The sequence below is a fragment of the Apium graveolens genome, chromosome 3, assembly GCF_009905375.1.
Source record: "Apium graveolens cultivar Ventura chromosome 3, ASM990537v1, whole genome shotgun sequence".
Taxonomy (NCBI): domain Eukaryota; kingdom Viridiplantae; phylum Streptophyta; class Magnoliopsida; order Apiales; family Apiaceae; genus Apium; species Apium graveolens.
Genome location: NC_133649.1, coordinates 21,722,488 through 21,738,760, shown reverse-complemented (window position 1 = coordinate 21,738,760; position 16,273 = coordinate 21,722,488). Strand labels below are relative to the sequence as shown.

General features: G+C 35.5%; 2 protein-coding genes across 6 annotated transcripts; one reads left to right on the top strand and one right to left on the bottom strand.

The window, feature by feature from the left end:
* Positions 1-217: 217 nt before the first annotated feature.
* LOC141711961 (cysteine synthase) lies at positions 218-10,545 on the bottom strand. Of its 5 annotated transcripts, none has more exons than XM_074514697.1 (10): positions 10,210-10,545; positions 9,655-9,764; positions 9,365-9,422; positions 8,889-9,152; positions 8,663-8,800; positions 7,894-7,945; positions 7,743-7,792; positions 7,547-7,606; positions 6,989-7,069; positions 218-794 (listed from the first exon to the last, which is right to left on the bottom strand). In XM_074514697.1, the coding sequence occupies exons 1-10, from the start codon at positions 10,456-10,458 to the stop codon at positions 708-710; spliced, it is 1,149 nt and encodes a 382-aa protein (XP_074370798.1). In that variant the 5' UTR covers positions 10,459-10,545; the 3' UTR covers positions 218-707. The 5 variants fall into 5 exon arrangements, 4 of the variants coding, with proteins under 4 accessions (XP_074370798.1, XP_074370799.1, XP_074370800.1 ...); XM_074514698.1 differs by having other exon boundaries at positions 9,365-9,410; XM_074514699.1 differs by lacking the exon at positions 218-794 and adding an exon at positions 6,584-6,779.
* A 2,234-nt stretch (positions 10,546-12,779) lies between these two features.
* Positions 12,780-16,071, top strand: LOC141711962 (NADH--cytochrome b5 reductase 1-like). Its single transcript, XM_074514701.1, has 10 exons — positions 12,780-12,936; positions 13,359-13,475; positions 13,655-13,796; positions 13,952-14,042; positions 14,188-14,265; positions 14,369-14,449; positions 14,570-14,659; positions 15,442-15,507; positions 15,604-15,690; positions 15,766-16,071. The coding sequence occupies exons 2-10, from the start codon at positions 13,370-13,372 to the stop codon at positions 15,856-15,858; spliced, it is 834 nt and encodes a 277-aa protein (XP_074370802.1). The 5' UTR covers positions 12,780-12,936; positions 13,359-13,369; the 3' UTR covers positions 15,859-16,071.
* The last annotated feature ends 202 nt before the right edge of the window (positions 16,072-16,273 follow it).

Here is a 16,273-nt window from a genome sequence, read left to right as displayed (position 1 = left end):
CTTGCTTTCTGGTTTTCTCGTTAGTTTTGTAATTGACAATTCTTCCGGTTTTAAAAAATATGACGGGTTATCACAATTTTTGCCGGATTCGATAAAAATGTTTGCGACTAGATAGTTTAGAAAAAATGACAAAAATACCATAGTTAGGATAAATTCCCATTTTTGGTTTTAGAACAAACCAAGTTGGAAGCTCTCTTTTCTTCTGGAATATAAAATAGAAGGCAAATTCCGGGATCACCCGGTAAGAATGTGGAGAACCACCAAAATATCATGCCTACTCAAAACTACGAGGGGATGGATGCCGCCTACTAACAAAAGACCGGTTTTTGCAACAGTTTCGTAGCTCCGTCTCGGAACCTTGTGGGGTTAGAAGTAAAGCATTTCGAGGTTGGCGAAATAAGAGAAAGACACCACTTCTAAAAAAATCTGTACGATGGCAGCGGAATTTGCAGAACCCATTCTAGGTCAGATTACTGCTGCCTCTCCAAGCATGCTCGAAATTCGTAATAAACATCATCTTTCTCAGTATACCTAGAGTTTAATGCCTGAAATGCTAAAAGAAGTTTTTGCTAGGATATCGGGCGGTTTGCAAATGGCAAGAGGGCTGGTGCAATCAGCTCATCTGGAAACTTCTTTGACGCTTGCCCACTAAATTTTCCTTGATAGGAAGGATTCTGCCTAGATTTCAGTCTTGCGGAAAATATGCATTACACTTGCATCCTTTGCATCTCCTCATTGATAGAACCGAATAGGACAGTAGAAATATACCTCTCACCAAAGCTCGGAAACACAACCTGTATGATTACATAATGGTTATATTATCATCTCTCAGGGAACCTGCATACGCAGCCTAAATATATGTTACATTATATAGCATAAAAACCAAAACAAGTAAACATTATATATAATTGACTGTATGCCAGTGAGAGGAAAGTATGATAATTTATGGTGAAACAGTACATTTAATCATTGAGCTACTAGTGTTCATGTCAGCTGACATGGTTGGTTCTTTCTCTATTACAAACTAGTGTTCTGTTTTCATGTTTTCATATACGTTGTTCTTCTGTAATTTAAAAAGGATAATGGATGAATTAGCGGATCAATATGCAGCTATTAGTTTGGAAGAGGAGGCAGGAGGGTTATGGTATGAAGCTGAGGAGGCTGTAGATGGAGGAACTGATACAAGGTGGTGCCTGGTGGGGCGTTTCTTGTCGGACAGATCTATTGATTTTGAGAAAATGCAGCATGCGATGGCTACATTATGGAAGCCAGGAAAAGGTGTTTATATCAAAAGTCTGGAACCAAATCTCTTTTTTTTTTCAATTTTATCATGAGGTTGATATTACCAGGGTAATTGAAGGATCTCCTTGGACCTATGATAGAATGCAACTGGCGTTTGAGCGGTTGAAGGAAGGTGACAATCCAAGATGCGTGGAAATAAACAAGTTGGACTTCTGGGTTCATCTTCATGACATTCAACCTGGGTTTATGTCGGAGGGAGTATGCAAGGATGTGGGCAATTACATACGGGAGTTCCTGGAGTCGGATAGGAACAATTTTGTTGGAGTTTGGCGCGATTAACTTCGTGTTCGGGTAAGAATGCAGATTGATAAAACTCTAAAAAGGCATATGAAGATTAAGAAATCAGGTGGTGATTGGTTCTGGGTGAACTTTAAATATGAACATGTTCCTAAATTTCATTTCATTTGTGGACTACTTGGTCATGCTGAAAATCTCTGCTCTAGGATCTTTGAAACTCCAGCAAATGAAATACTGAAACCATATGGACCATGGATGAAAGCAACGCCACGGAGACAGCAGTATTTAATTGGTTCTAAAATGGTTGAGGTCAGGTAATTCAGTGCAGTCGCCGGAAAAGGGAGGGAACCTGATCAGAAAAGTTACAGCCATGGATGAGGATGAGAGCAGGAAAAAAGAACTGCAAATCCTGAGTCTAATTCCAAGGGATATGATAGCGTAAAAAAAGGAGGGATTGGCACAAAGGAGGGAATATATGGCGGAAAATAGCAATTTAAATTTACGGCTGATACAAGTAGAATGGAGGAAGATTCGGAGTATATTTTTAATGACCCAAAAAGGAAAAGGCCCAATGAGAATAACAAAATCAACCCAACAAATAAGATTAACGGGCTTCCAAAAAACGTGCAAGTGGCAGGCCTCAAGGATGGGGTCTGCCAAGGATCATGAGCTCCTTGTCTTGGAACTGCCGTGGGCTTGGAACCCACGGGCCGTTCAGTTCCTAATGGATATGATTATCCAGAAGAAACCTAAGGTGATTTTTTTGTGTGAAACGCTTTGTACAAAAGAAAGAGTGGATAGAGTTAGAGCATCTCTAATAGGGTTGCCAAGCTTATGTGGCATAGCACCCTTGGTTGCCTACCTATTGGAGTTGGGAGGTTGCCAAAAGTTGCTTACCAAGGTTGCCAAAATTTGGCAACGCCTTGACAACTTCCTAAATTAGCAAAAAGTCATAAAAAACATCTAAAGTGTATATTACTCAACCCACTTTTATATTGAACTAAATATAAAATTAATATAGAGGGACCACATGGGCAACCTTTAAAGTTGCTTAACTATTGGAGCAAAATTTTAATAAATGCTGCCAAGAGTGACATGGATGTGCGAGAACATTCAAAAATAATATATTTAATGATTTGTCATGATTTGACAACTTTGTTAGCAACCTCTATGCTCTTAGAAACTTGGTTACGAAGGCTCTTTTGCAGTGGATATGAATGGGAGAAGTGGTGGTCTAGCTCTTCTTTGGAGAAGCGATGAGGAAGTAAATATTAAGAGTTTCTCTAAAAATCACATTGACGTTGTGATCAGATTGCAGCAAGCAAGGAATGGAGATTAACTGGTTTTTACGGTGAACCTTACAGAAGATTACGTCAAAATTCTTGGGATTTACTGCGTCTTCTCAGCCAACAGTCAAGCTTGCCATGGTGTGTTATTGGCGACTTGAATAATATTACTTCTCAAGAGGATAAAAGAGGCGGTAGACGATACCCGAAATGGTTGATGAAAGAATTTAATGAAGCAATAGCGGACTGCAATCTCATTGACATGGATTTAACGGGTTATGCGTATACTTGGGAAAAATCCAAAGAAACTAGCGATTGGGTGGAGATTCGTTTAGACAAAGCACTAGCTACTCAACAGTGGTTAGATATTAATAATGAGGCTGTTCTTTTTAACATTGAGATTTCGACTTCAGACCATACTCCTATCTTTTTAGAGTTACACAAAAGCATATCGAGAACGATGGTTAAGCGCTTTCAGTTTGAAAACGCCTGGTTTAGAGAATCAGCGTGCAAGGATATTGTAATGGAGTGTTGGGAATCAAATGGGAATGCTAGTTATATTCAAAAGATTCAAGCTTGTCAGGCCAAATTAGAATTAGAAGTGTGGGGGAAAGAGAATACTGGAAACTTTGCTCAAAGAATAAGAGATTGTAAGCATGTTTTGAAGCATCTCAACCATCGGAGGGATGGTGATTCTATTCGACTTTACGCTGAAGAGCAAAATAAGCTAAATGAAATTTTGACTTAAAAGAAGATTTATTGGCGTCAATACTCTAAACAGTTTTGGCTCCAACACGGGGATCAAAACAACAAATTCTTTCATGCTTCTGCAAGTGCTCGAAGGAAGAATAATCAAATCAAGTGTTTGAAAGATAGTAATGGTGAGTGGTTAGACTCGTCCAATGGTCTAGACCAGTTAATAACTGATTATTTTCTCAGATATTTGCAGCCTCTAACAACCAGTGGAATAAAATATTAAACAAGGTGCAGACTTCAATCACAGACCAGTTGAACTTGGAGTTGCTTAAACCTATCCAAGACGAGGAGGTGAAATTTGCTCCGTTTAAGATGAACCCGGATAAGGCCCCTGGCCCCGATGGTATGACTCCGGTTTTCAAAAATACTGGTGCATAGTTGGTACAAATTTAATAAAGATTGTTTGTGATTTTTTTGATACTGGGCATCTGGCTAAGGAGTTGAATGAGACAATATAGTGTTAATTCCGAAGAAGAAGATCCCTACAAGCATGGGGGAGCTGAGACCTGCAACGTGTCTTCAAAGGTGATTTCAAAAGTCCTTGTCAATCAAATGAAGCCTATGTTAGATCCGGTAATTTCTCCTAACCAAAGTGCTTTTATTCCGGGGAGATTAAATTACAGACAATATTATGATTTCGTTTGAGGTTCTTCACTATCTTAAACGAAAAAGAGTGGGAAATGAGGGATAAATGGCTATTAAATTAGACATGAGTAAGGCCTATGATCGTGTTGAGTGGAATTTTGTCGAAGCAATAATGGGCAAAATGGGTTTCAATGCAAGGTGGATTTGTCTCCTATCTCAGTGCTTCTCTAAAGTTCGTTATAAGGTGATTCATGGAGGGAAGGAAATGGGTCCTATTGTCCCGACTCGAGGGATCTGTCAAGGTGATCCAATCTCGCCTTATCTTTTTATTATTTGCCATGAGGGTTTTAAATGATTATATTAATAGATGGATTCATAGGTGCCGTGTTGCAAATGGTGCTCCCGGTATATCGCATATGTTATTTGTGGATGACTCATATTTGTACTACAGAGCAACGATAAATGAGACTGTTAAGGTTTGTCAACTCCTTCAGACCTTTGAAACTGCCTCAGGGCAACAGGTTAACAAACAAAAATCCTCGATATTTTTTACAAATACGGAAGAAGTGGTTCAAAATGAGGCAAGTAGTCAGTTGAGGATGGCAGAGGCAACAGACCAGTGTACTTATTTGGGACTGCCAAACACAATGGGTCGCAATAAAAATGTCATTCTGGGATATTTGAAGGACAGAGTGCTTAAAATGATTGGAAGTTGGAATGATCAGATTGTTTCTAAAGGAGGAAAGGAAATTCCTTTGAAGACAGTTGTTCAAGCTTTGCCAACATATACTATGAGTGTCTTTTTATTACCTATGCAGTTGTGTAAGGAGATCGAGCAGCTCATGTGTAAATTCTGGTGGGAGTTGGAGACGAGAACGAGGAAGGGTATTCATTGGGCTAGCTGGGATGTTTTGTGTAAGCCAAAAAGCATGGGTGGCATGGGATTCAGGAAATTACAAGACTTTAATTTGGCTCTTCTTGGTAAACAAGCGTGGCGGCTTCTAAACAATGAAGAGTCCCTGGTTACAAAAGTTTTTAAGGCCCGATACTTTCCTAAATGCTCTTTTATAGATGCAGCGTTGGGTAGTAACCCAAGTTTCATCTGGAGGAGTATACGGGCATCTCAAGAGTTGATTAGAAATGACTCTCGATGGAGGATTGGTTCTGGGGATAAAATCTGAGTGCTAGAAGATGCAAGATTCGGAGCATCCGTTTGTCACTAGTAATCATCCTGCTTTACATAATCAGGTAATTAATGGTCTAATGAAAATGGGTTCAAGGGAGTGGGATACAAAGATAATCACCGATCTGTTCACTGAGAGGGATCAGGCGTTGATTCTTGAAACGCCTCTCAGCTCTAGACAGGAAGAAGATATCAGATATTGGCATAAGGAAGCGGTCGTTACTTTGTTAAAAGCGCATTTCGGTTAATGCAAGAGATGAAAGGAGCCTGGGTGTCAAACGCTAATTCTAGTTTCTGGAGATCTCTATGGAATTTAAAAATCCCGCCTAAAGTCAAGAACTTTTTATGGCGAGGTTGCAGTGAGTACTTACCTACAAAAGTTGCTTTAAGATGAAACATGTTCCTATTGCAGGGATTTTCCCTTTATGTAACGTTTGTGAGGAAACCACATTACATGGCCTTGTCAATTGTGGCTTTGCTCAGTTGTGCCTGAAAGAGATAGGCGTTGCTAATAACACAGATAATCATACAAACTTTCCAGGTTGGCTGGAGATGATTATGGGTCACTATGTTACCCGGACTCGGGTATGGGTGTCGGACACGGGTTTGTATCCAAGTGTCGGACTCGGCAATATTCTGAAAATTTACATGTTTTTGGCCTAAAATAAGTGTCCAAGTGTCCATACACATGTCCGAGTGTCGAGTGTCCGACACCGGTACTCGAAACAAAATGAAGAGTATGGGTAACTAAGATGGGTCATCACACAAATTCTATAATTCCTAAAATAGCAATGCTTTTGTGGTCGGTATGGAAAGCTAGAAACATGGTGGTCTGGTATGATACATATCAACATGTCGATGAAGTTGTTCGAACTGTGCAGTTTATTCTCGATCAATGGATTGAAGCTCAGGCAAAGAATTTTGTTCCGTCTATTGAAAGTCTTCACACAATGGATGGTAAGGAGCTCTGGACGAAACTAGATCAACAAACAATCAAGATAAACTTGGATGCAGCTCTCTTCGACTCTGATAACAGTGTTGGGTATGGATTCTGTGCTCGAGATCATACAGATAGATTGATAGACGCCAGGGCGGCGTGTCAACGGGGAAGGACCTCTGCTGAGCTGAGGCAATGGTATTCAAGGAAGCGCTGAGCTGGATTAAATCGAAGCAGTGGCACAATATCCTTATAGAAACAGATTGCTTGAAAGTGGTACAATCTCTTCGCATCTCTATGACATTTACATCTCCGTTTGGTTTGGTTATTGCTGATTGCATGCAGCTAATGCAAGAAATTGCTAATGTTGCATTTTATTTTATTAAATGATCAGCAAATAGCAAATAGGGTAGCACATTGCTTAGCAAGGCAATCCATATTTCTTTCTAATCGTAGTTTTACAGGCCAATGCTCCTCCCGAAGTGATGTATCTCTGTAAGAGTGATTTATTAAATGAATGAATGTGTTCTTTTCGTCAAAAATCATCGAGCTACTAGAAGAAAATGGCGAGTGGGTAAAATTTGCTGGATAACAGGTGGTAAGATCGCCTGCACCTTAGCTCTTCAACAACCACACCATGATTCCACGTCAAATACACAGATTCAATATGAGGATATGAGGTAATGCAAAAAGTTCACTCACCGTAATGAGCTTTCCAGCATTCTGAGGTCTTTTTGCAACGCGTACAGCAGCCGCTGCAGCAGCTCCAGAAGAGATACCAACCTAGGATTGAGGAAGTCAAAACATAGATAAATAACCAAAGGCAAGCAAAGATAATACTAGCAAAACATACATTATAGTGTAGAGCTGTAGATAATGCAACCATATTAAATTATTTATATCAATGTTTTCGATCAACTAATTCATTACAAACCACTTATTATAAGAACCATTCTACAGAAGTCAGTAAGTAAAGAAGTCAGTAAGTAAGCAAACAAGTGATTCTAGGCATGATTAAGGTCATGTGCATATAGTTCTAAATATTCAAGGCGAAAACCTTGGCAAAATAAAAATCATCAAGGGGTCAATGTTTTTATGTCTAGTCATCCGACTAAAATTTCTAGTAAATTTAAAGGTTGCAATACAAACAAATTAAACTGAATGTAAAAATTAAGGAGAGAAGAGGGTTCTGATAACATAATTGATAAAGACACAATAAATACTCATCACAAAGACTTGGCAAAAAATAACTCATCTTACCAGCAGACCTTCCTCTAATGCCAATCTTCTTGCCATTTCAACAGCTTCCTCATTTGTTACCTATATTTTGTTTAATATCAACAAAATTTAAAATTATAATTTTCATATGCACGATTAAATTACGCCTAAGCAGAAATATTAAATTACGAAACAGATCATTTAGGGATTTCTTTCTTCAGCACTTTGAATCTTATACCTTTAAGACCTCGTCAAGCAAATTGACATCCAATATTCTTGGCACATAACCTGCATTGAAGTCTTATATGGTGAGAAGTGAAGTCATAAAAATTCCAATAGAAAGAGCTGTACACTGATACTGTAAAAGTAGGTTTATAAAAAATTTCAACCTGGGTTTTCTCCAGATATAATACTTCTTTCTGCAGGCTCAACTCCAATTACCTACTAAGACAATTATATAAATGATTTAGCATGATGGACAAGAAAAAAAAAAGAAACCGATAGTACATCCATTTTAGCAGATACCTACTTACTCGGTAAACCAAAAACACATAAATTATTGTATGCCATACATACACTTCAAGTTAAAAGTAGTGTACAGATCATTCCCCTTAATTTATAAAAAAAATTAAACTGGTGCATACATTACACATTCCTATCTATGTTTGCATGTGTCTGTGAGTGAGGGGAGAGGGGGAGAGATGAATAATGAGAGAGCCCATACGACAGTACGAGCTAGGGCATTTAACTATAAATTTATGTCTACACTTGACCTTCAAAAGAAGATGGTAACGTTATGGCGATTCAACATAATGATTATTTTTTGTATTTTGTAACCATGGAATATAGAAATCAAGAGACTAAGAAAGTTTCGGGATTTTAATTGAGAACTCCATAATAGCATCTCGAACAAAAGAAAACATAAGCCTAAGAAAGATGTTTAGAACAAAAATTAACAAAAGTTTTGCACCCCAAACCCAAGAATCTAGTGGCACTGGAAGTTAAAAAACAAATAAAGTGTCTACTATCTACAGGTAACCGTTAGTTATGAAAAGTAGGCCATTTTTAATGATGCTATTGTTACTTAGTTGATCTTACAAGATTCTTTTGGATACAGAATTAAAGGCGATGAAGCCTTTACTGAAGAAGTATAACAACCTTCGTGTGTTCATTCATCATTTTCAAGTAACGACCAGTGCCAGTAATGGTTCCACCAGTTCCAATACCTGCTACAAGTATGTCAACAGTGCCTAGAGTATCCTCCCATATTTCAGGTCCTGTCGTCTCAAAATGGATCTGTGATATTTATTATTCAATCATTAAAAATCCAACTAGATCCATGATTAACGAGATCAATAATGCTCAAAATTGTAGGCAGGCAAACCTTTGTATTGTTCACATTATCAAACTGTTTTAACATGTGTGCATTTGGTGTGCTTTGAACGATTTCTTTGGCTTTATCAACAGCACCATTTATACCTTGCGTTGGATCTGTCAAAACAACTTTTGCTCCAAATGCACGTAAAAGGATCCGCCTTTCAATATTAATGGATGAAGGCATCGTAACTACAACTTGATATCCCTTGACTGCTGCTACGAATGCAATAGCAAGTCCTGTGTTTCCGCTAGTTGGCTCAACTAATATACTCTGTATAAAGACAGATGTAAATGTGAACGACATACAGTGGTGACTGTTAACACTTGAATAAGTTGTCTATTAGCTTTGCTATCTGTCTAGAAACACATACCATACTAGTACCATGACTATTTTTCTACCACCTATTTTCTGTTAATAACTTTTATGAATACAAAAAAGGACAAGAGTCGCAACTGTAAAATGTATGCAAGGAAAAATCTAACCTTCCCTGGCGAAATTGCTCCACTTTCTTCAGCTTCAGAAATCATACTGTAACCGATTCTGAGATGTTATAAGATCCATAAGCAATGAATCAACTATAGTGCGTCTCAGCTATTATTATAATAAGGTTGCGTTACTTGGATTTTAAGTCAGATATATTGTTTTTAAGAGGTAATAAGTGGTTCTTATATATTCACTTGAGAGATAGTGTAAAGAAAAGGATTAATTAATCAGCAGTTAGCAGGTTTAATCTCAAAAAGTTGAGGGACATGGGTTGGAACTTGGACGTTACCTATCTTTTACAGTTCGGCAAGGCTCCATACTTTCGAGTTTTGCAGCAATATTCGCTACACAGCCTTCTGTTACCTTATTAAGATATACCATCGGCGTTCTTCCAATCAACTACATAATGATTACAACTACTAAAATTAGTGAAATGTTTCACAGGCAATTTAATGTTCCGTCATCGGGTAGCTATGTTTACAAAAAGTATATCAGTTTCAACGCAAGTAAGGTTTTCGATATTTCTATTACCTACTAACATCATCACATAAAAACTGCTTAAGCAAATGAAACAGGAATATTATGATATAAGAATAACCCTATAATTTTTTGCCGCTTTAAAACAACTAAATTAGTAGAAATGGAAGACGTCCTAATTACATAAACTGCTCTTTCACAGAAATTGAAGTTGATTAGTCTTCCTTAATATAGCCTGCTCGAAAATCAGGGTCCAAGAAGGGTACGATGTACGCAGACCTTAAGCTAAACCGCACATTTGAAAAGGTAAAAGAAATGCGAAAAAAAGCTGAAAGTAAAAGAAGATGAAGGAAAAAAGGGGGGAAACCTGGGTGACATCTTCGGCAATGTTAACAGTGTCAAATGAATTAGGAGAAGATGCTGAAGTGGGCTTGTAAGAAACACAATTTCTTGATTTTGTTCTTGTAAGTAGATAAACTCTATTGTTGCTATACTTTTTGTTGTTATGGAATTGGGAGGGAGTAAAATTGCAGAAAGAGATGCATTGGGGATGGGGAAAGGTAGGCGTGAAGAAAGATGATGAACAACAAGAAGAAGAATAAGATAACACCCCCATTCAAGAATGAGAGAGAGAGAGAGAGAGAGATGGAGGGTTTTGCAGAGGTTTTTGCAGCTCTATGAGTTTGGATTAGATGACGTTGCATCGGACATTCAACCTACACAAAAAAATGTATTTACGATTTAAGGTTATTATTAATTTTGGTAACTATAAGTTTATTTATTAATTTAATTTAATATTTTAGTTGTATATATTACCTGTTGCAAAATAACGAATACTTTTTTAGCTAATACAATACTAGAAAAAGCGACTTTTGAGATTATATTAACTAGCTCTATAACGTCACGGGAACGATCTACATCAATTATTATATAATTTTTATACATGTTTGTGAAATAAAATATAAAAATTGTTAGGAGAAGTTATTTTTGTTCGTGTCTTTGCTATAATGATGAGTTTTTTTTTGGTATTTGTATTTTATAGCCGATATGAGACACAAATATTTTCAAAATTTTTTATGTTAATGAAATGTGTATATGTTTTATAATTGAAAAATATGGCATAATGTGAGATGCACTTCTTTTCAATTTTGTATTTTCATAAAAAATATACTTGAAAGTGTTTAAAATTTTAAAATTCCATAATTGTTATCTTATGACATAAAAATTCATTATTTGACAAACTCATGATAATCAATTAGGAAAAAATATAATTCATTTGTGTTAGTTATCTTCATTTCTTATATATTGTATATATGTGTATATGTATTTGAATGTTAAATATGTGAAAACGAGTTATACGATTATTGATTTAACATGTGTTACATGTGTGTTGTGAACTTATAATACAAGTATTATACGTATCTAAATAAAAATACAATATTTGTTTTTTCGTTCGAATTAGAGTTTCTTGAAATTTAATTGAAATAATTAAAATGAGACATATGACATATTAAATGCGAAAAATAATAGATATATAACATTATAATAATATTAAAATTTTAGTCTATACTTGTAAAAGTACATATATAAATATAAGTATAAGTTCTTAATATACAATAATGGAGTAGTATTAAATATATAATTATTAGTAATTAATGAGCTAGATTTAATTAATATATGTTATTAAGTTTATTATTTATTAATACATATTCATGAGGGGTAGTTAAGTAATTTCAAATGATTAAATTGTCTCAATAAACCCCCTAATTGCTCTATTATATATATAATAGATTTTAATAATTAAAAATATAATGATTTTCTCATTGATATTCATTTATTTTTTTTTTCAAAAAACATGTATACTTTTTTTTAATTGAAGAGTATGCTTAAAAATTTTGGGCCGTGGTTTTATCCAATCTCTGGCCCAACTACATGCTTGGGTTCGGAGGGGCTGGTTGGTCTTTAGCGGTCCAAACAATTATTTATTTTTATTTCGATAATAAAATAGCGTGACTTTTACTAAGAAATCGAATGTGTACGAAATTAACATAAGTATTTTCTTTTTCAAATCTCCTTACACAATAATGATTCCGTCAAACTGGTCCAAATTGTGATTCTTTAATCTGTAATATTACCTGTTTTTGAAACAAACTATATTCCTGAAAGCTACATTTCGAACTATTTAATTTAAACATAAATAAAAATTTAACCAAACCTGTAATAATTGAATCAGCCGGTTAAAAAAAGGATAACTATATTTTAGTTCACATGTTCGAATCTTAGGAGGAAAATTTATGATTATACAATCCTCCTCAGTCAGAGACTGTCTCATTAGTTTTAGTTGATGCGCATAGGCTGAGAGTTTTCTATAATAAAAAAAATTTAACCAAGGAAAAAAAATCACACTACAAATTTATTTATTAATTTTAAATTTTGCTTTCCAAATTACACCATGTATGTTCAAAGATACTCCCTCCTTCCCATTATACGTTTCCTATTCTGACTTTTTACTCTATTCATAATAAACGATTAACTATTAATTTCTGTATAATTTATAAGATTAAATATAGTCATGAGAGCACGGTTGGATAACTCAAGTGGTTAAGAGTTTATCCTCTGTCGTCCCAGATCCTGGGTTCGATTCTACTCATTTGTAAGTCTATAAGCCATATTTGTCAAAATATAGTCATGAATGATATTATTGAATTCATATTTATGAATATTTTAATATTAACGGAGGGTTTATATTTAACTAATACAAAATTAAAGATATTAACAATTAAAAGTGCGCATTTTCAAAAGTGTTCAAGACAGATATCATTAGAGACGGAGAGAGTAGATATAAAAAGAATAATAGTATTTTTTTGATTTTTTTACATTTAATTAAAAAAAATTATAAAAGAATTGTAACAGAACCAACAGTCCCATCTTTCCACCAATCCACCTAACAAGAAAATCAAACTGGAATATGTGTGTGTATATATAATATAAAAGATAGATACTGCATCCCTTTGTATATTTTTCTGTCTCACCTAAAACTCATCACCTACCACCACCACTCTTGGTAAACAACTGCTGCTCAGATCATTCTTAGGTACTAATATTACACCATTTTAAAATTTTCATTTTTCCAGTTATTTTTATTTGTAAGTATATTTTATTTAGTCTGATTGCTTAAATTTTCCTGTTTTCACCTGTTTGTTTGATGGGGTTGTTAAAAATTGAATCTTTTAGATTTCCCATCTTTGCATACACTGATCTTGGTTCTTGTTGACTTGCTTTACTCGGTAGCTCACTGAAATGAATGTTTTTTTTAATTGATATGTAATTAAAAGGAGACGTGTGATTGTAATTTCAAAGGGATTGAAAATCAATGCTTACTCAATATGAATCATTTGTGTTTGTGTTTTTTAATCCCTTTTAAGTTGTTTAGCTTCAGTGATCAGGATATGTTTATTGACTTCTTGTCATATTACTTGTTAAATTCACCTGTGAATTTTGGTGTCTTGATTTCAGGCCTTGAAACTATGGAATTGTTTGGATTAAGTGAGATCCAGATTGTTGGTGTTGCTGTTGCGACCGTTGTTGTTGCTGCCACAGCTGCCATCATTTTTTCCTCCAAGAAATCTAAAGGTTTGGCCGTCCGCTATGATAATAGACTTGACAATTAATGATTTTGGCATAGATGATGTCGATCTTATTGATAGTTTTGATTACATTGCAAAATTATAATAGCTATAGGCCTATAGCAATCTATTGAAAGTTTAGGTATTATCTGTAAATTTAATGGAAATGTTGCATGTGCTTGATAGTGTGTCTGGACCCGGAGAACTTTAAAAAGTTCAAGCTGGTTGAGCGCAAACAGCTTAGCCACAATGTTGCTGAATTCAAGTTTGCACTCCCCACACCTACTTCAGTGCTGGGCCTTCCAATCGGACAACACATTAGTTGCAGGTTTAGCTCATTAACTTGGTATTTTCATTGGTTTTTTTGAATTTATTATTCACAAAGCATATATCCGTCTCTATTTGTAATATCATATTTGGTTTTAAATACAAAATATAATTTTATTATTCGTCAAAACCATAATAAGTTTAAGTGTCAAACAGAGGCAAGGACAGCCAAGGTGAAGACGTTATCAAACCATACACCCCAACTACTCTGGACTCAGACGTTGGACATTTTAAATTAGTTATAAAGGTATAGATTCAAGTTCCTTTATGAATCATTTGATGATTAACTGCGTTCATCATGTTTGGTTGTTTCTTCTATCTATGCTGAGTTTAATGCTTATGAGTGATTTTGTTTTTTTTGTTAAATCTTATGAGTGATTTTGTGCATTAAGATGTATCCACAAGGAAGGATGTCACATCATTTTCGGGAGATGCGTGTTGGTGATTATTTGTCTGTAAAGGGACCCAAGGTATGTAGCATCATTTCTGGGAGATGTGTTTGCTTTTAGCAAGTTGTAGTTAGTAGTTACAGCTGTGAAAGATGTTTCGGTTGCTGATAACGATGTTTGGCAGGGCCGTTTCAAGTATCAACCTGGTCAAGTGAGAGCCTTTGGAATGCTTGCTGGTGGTTCTGGCATTACTCCAATGTTCCAGGCATGATTGTCTACTATCTATCTGTTGTTTCCGATAATTTTGGAGGTTCAGACTACCTTGAAATTATTATCTGCCAGGTTTAGTATTACAATTGTTGTATGGTTTCTTCTTGTCTTGCAGGTTGCTAGAGCTATATTAGAAAACCCACATGATACCACCAAGGTGCACCTTATCTATGCTAATGTTTCTCTAGAGGATATCCTTTTGAAGGTAAATATACCAATTCACTTTTCTTTCACATATTTTGATTAAATATTTTTCACCGCAGTTATGTTCTTTTTTATTAGAAAACAGAAATTTGAAACTAAATACAGTATAAATTTAATTATTTAAGTGGGTCTGCCAGTTCAAGGAACAAAGATTGCGAGATCTCAGTGGGGTTATTACTAATATGGAATTTATGTATCTCCTCCCTCCCTCCATGTGCAAAGTTGTTCCTTGCACTGGTGGAGTATCCGAACGTCCACTCAATGGTTTTGGTAACTAGAATCTATTCCTGTTGATGCTGAGGCCTTTCAAGAAAGTATTTATGACCATGTAACATTTATAATTAAGTTTGACATATTATCTGAGGCCTTTAAGAAAGTATATAGTACCATGAAATAGTGATAATACCTCTTACGCTCTACCTGTCTATAGATTTAGATGCACTGGATATGATGTTATGTTCTCTCCAGAGTTACGAATTAATATATGAGCCATAAGATTTTTATGATCTTATTGTTTTATTAATCTTAAACAGACATGAATCTGGTGGAAAGATCTTTTGCTTGAACGCGGAATCCATGCCCAAGATAAATAACCAAAATGAATAGTTTTGATAAACTTAAGTAGCTGTTTTCGGTAAAAAAAAATCTATGAAATATACTTATACCCCCACAGCAATATAAACTGAACTTGGGTAAAAGAGTTGATGATCTAGAAGTCGGAAGATTAACTGTCAACTATTTTGGTCATGATACTGATGAATTAACTTGATTGTAACTTTTTAGGAAGAAATAGAGGGACTTGCAACCAACTACCCAGATCGCTTCAAAGTTTACTACGTGCTAAACCAGGTAACTTGTTCCTTCATTCCTTTTATCCTTGCTTCTATGCTGGTTTTTGTGATAAAGACCTGGATGAACTAGTAGTTTGTGTCTGTACTTCTGCAGCCACCAGAAGTATGGGATGGTGGTGTAGGATTTGTAACCAAGGAAATGATTCAAAGTCATTGCCCGACCCCAGCATCCGATATTCAGGTATATATTATTTTATAGACGTTCATTCGCGAGATTGCAATGCAAGGCTTAAATTTCCATGATTTGACATGGCAGATTTTGAGGTGTGGACCACCACCGATGAATAAAGCCATGGCTGCAAACCTTGAGGCTTTGGGATACACTCCGGAAATGCAGTTCCAGTTTTAATTTTGTGTTGTGGACTCGTATGCATTAATCAAGCATTCAATTGTTCTTCGATGTATTTTTGTCAGAACATTTAGGCATTGAAGCACATGCATACTCTATTTGACTCTTAACGTTAAATAAAGAGAATTTTGCAAGTCAAACTCTTCTTCTATTCCAGGGACGCTTTAAGTTCCAACAAGAATGAAGTGCATATGTGCTATGAAATTTCCAATACTCAACTTTAATTCTGCCCCTTTATTTTTTTTACCAAATAGCTCTACTCAAATTAAACTTGAGTTTGTGTTGTGAAAAAAGTCAAAAACTTATAGATTCCCTGTTATTCCACTTTGCTTTCTCCCTAATCGATAAACCTCTGTTTTGTATTGTACTGTTACATTTGATAGATCCTATATTGCCTATCAAACAGAGTTAACAA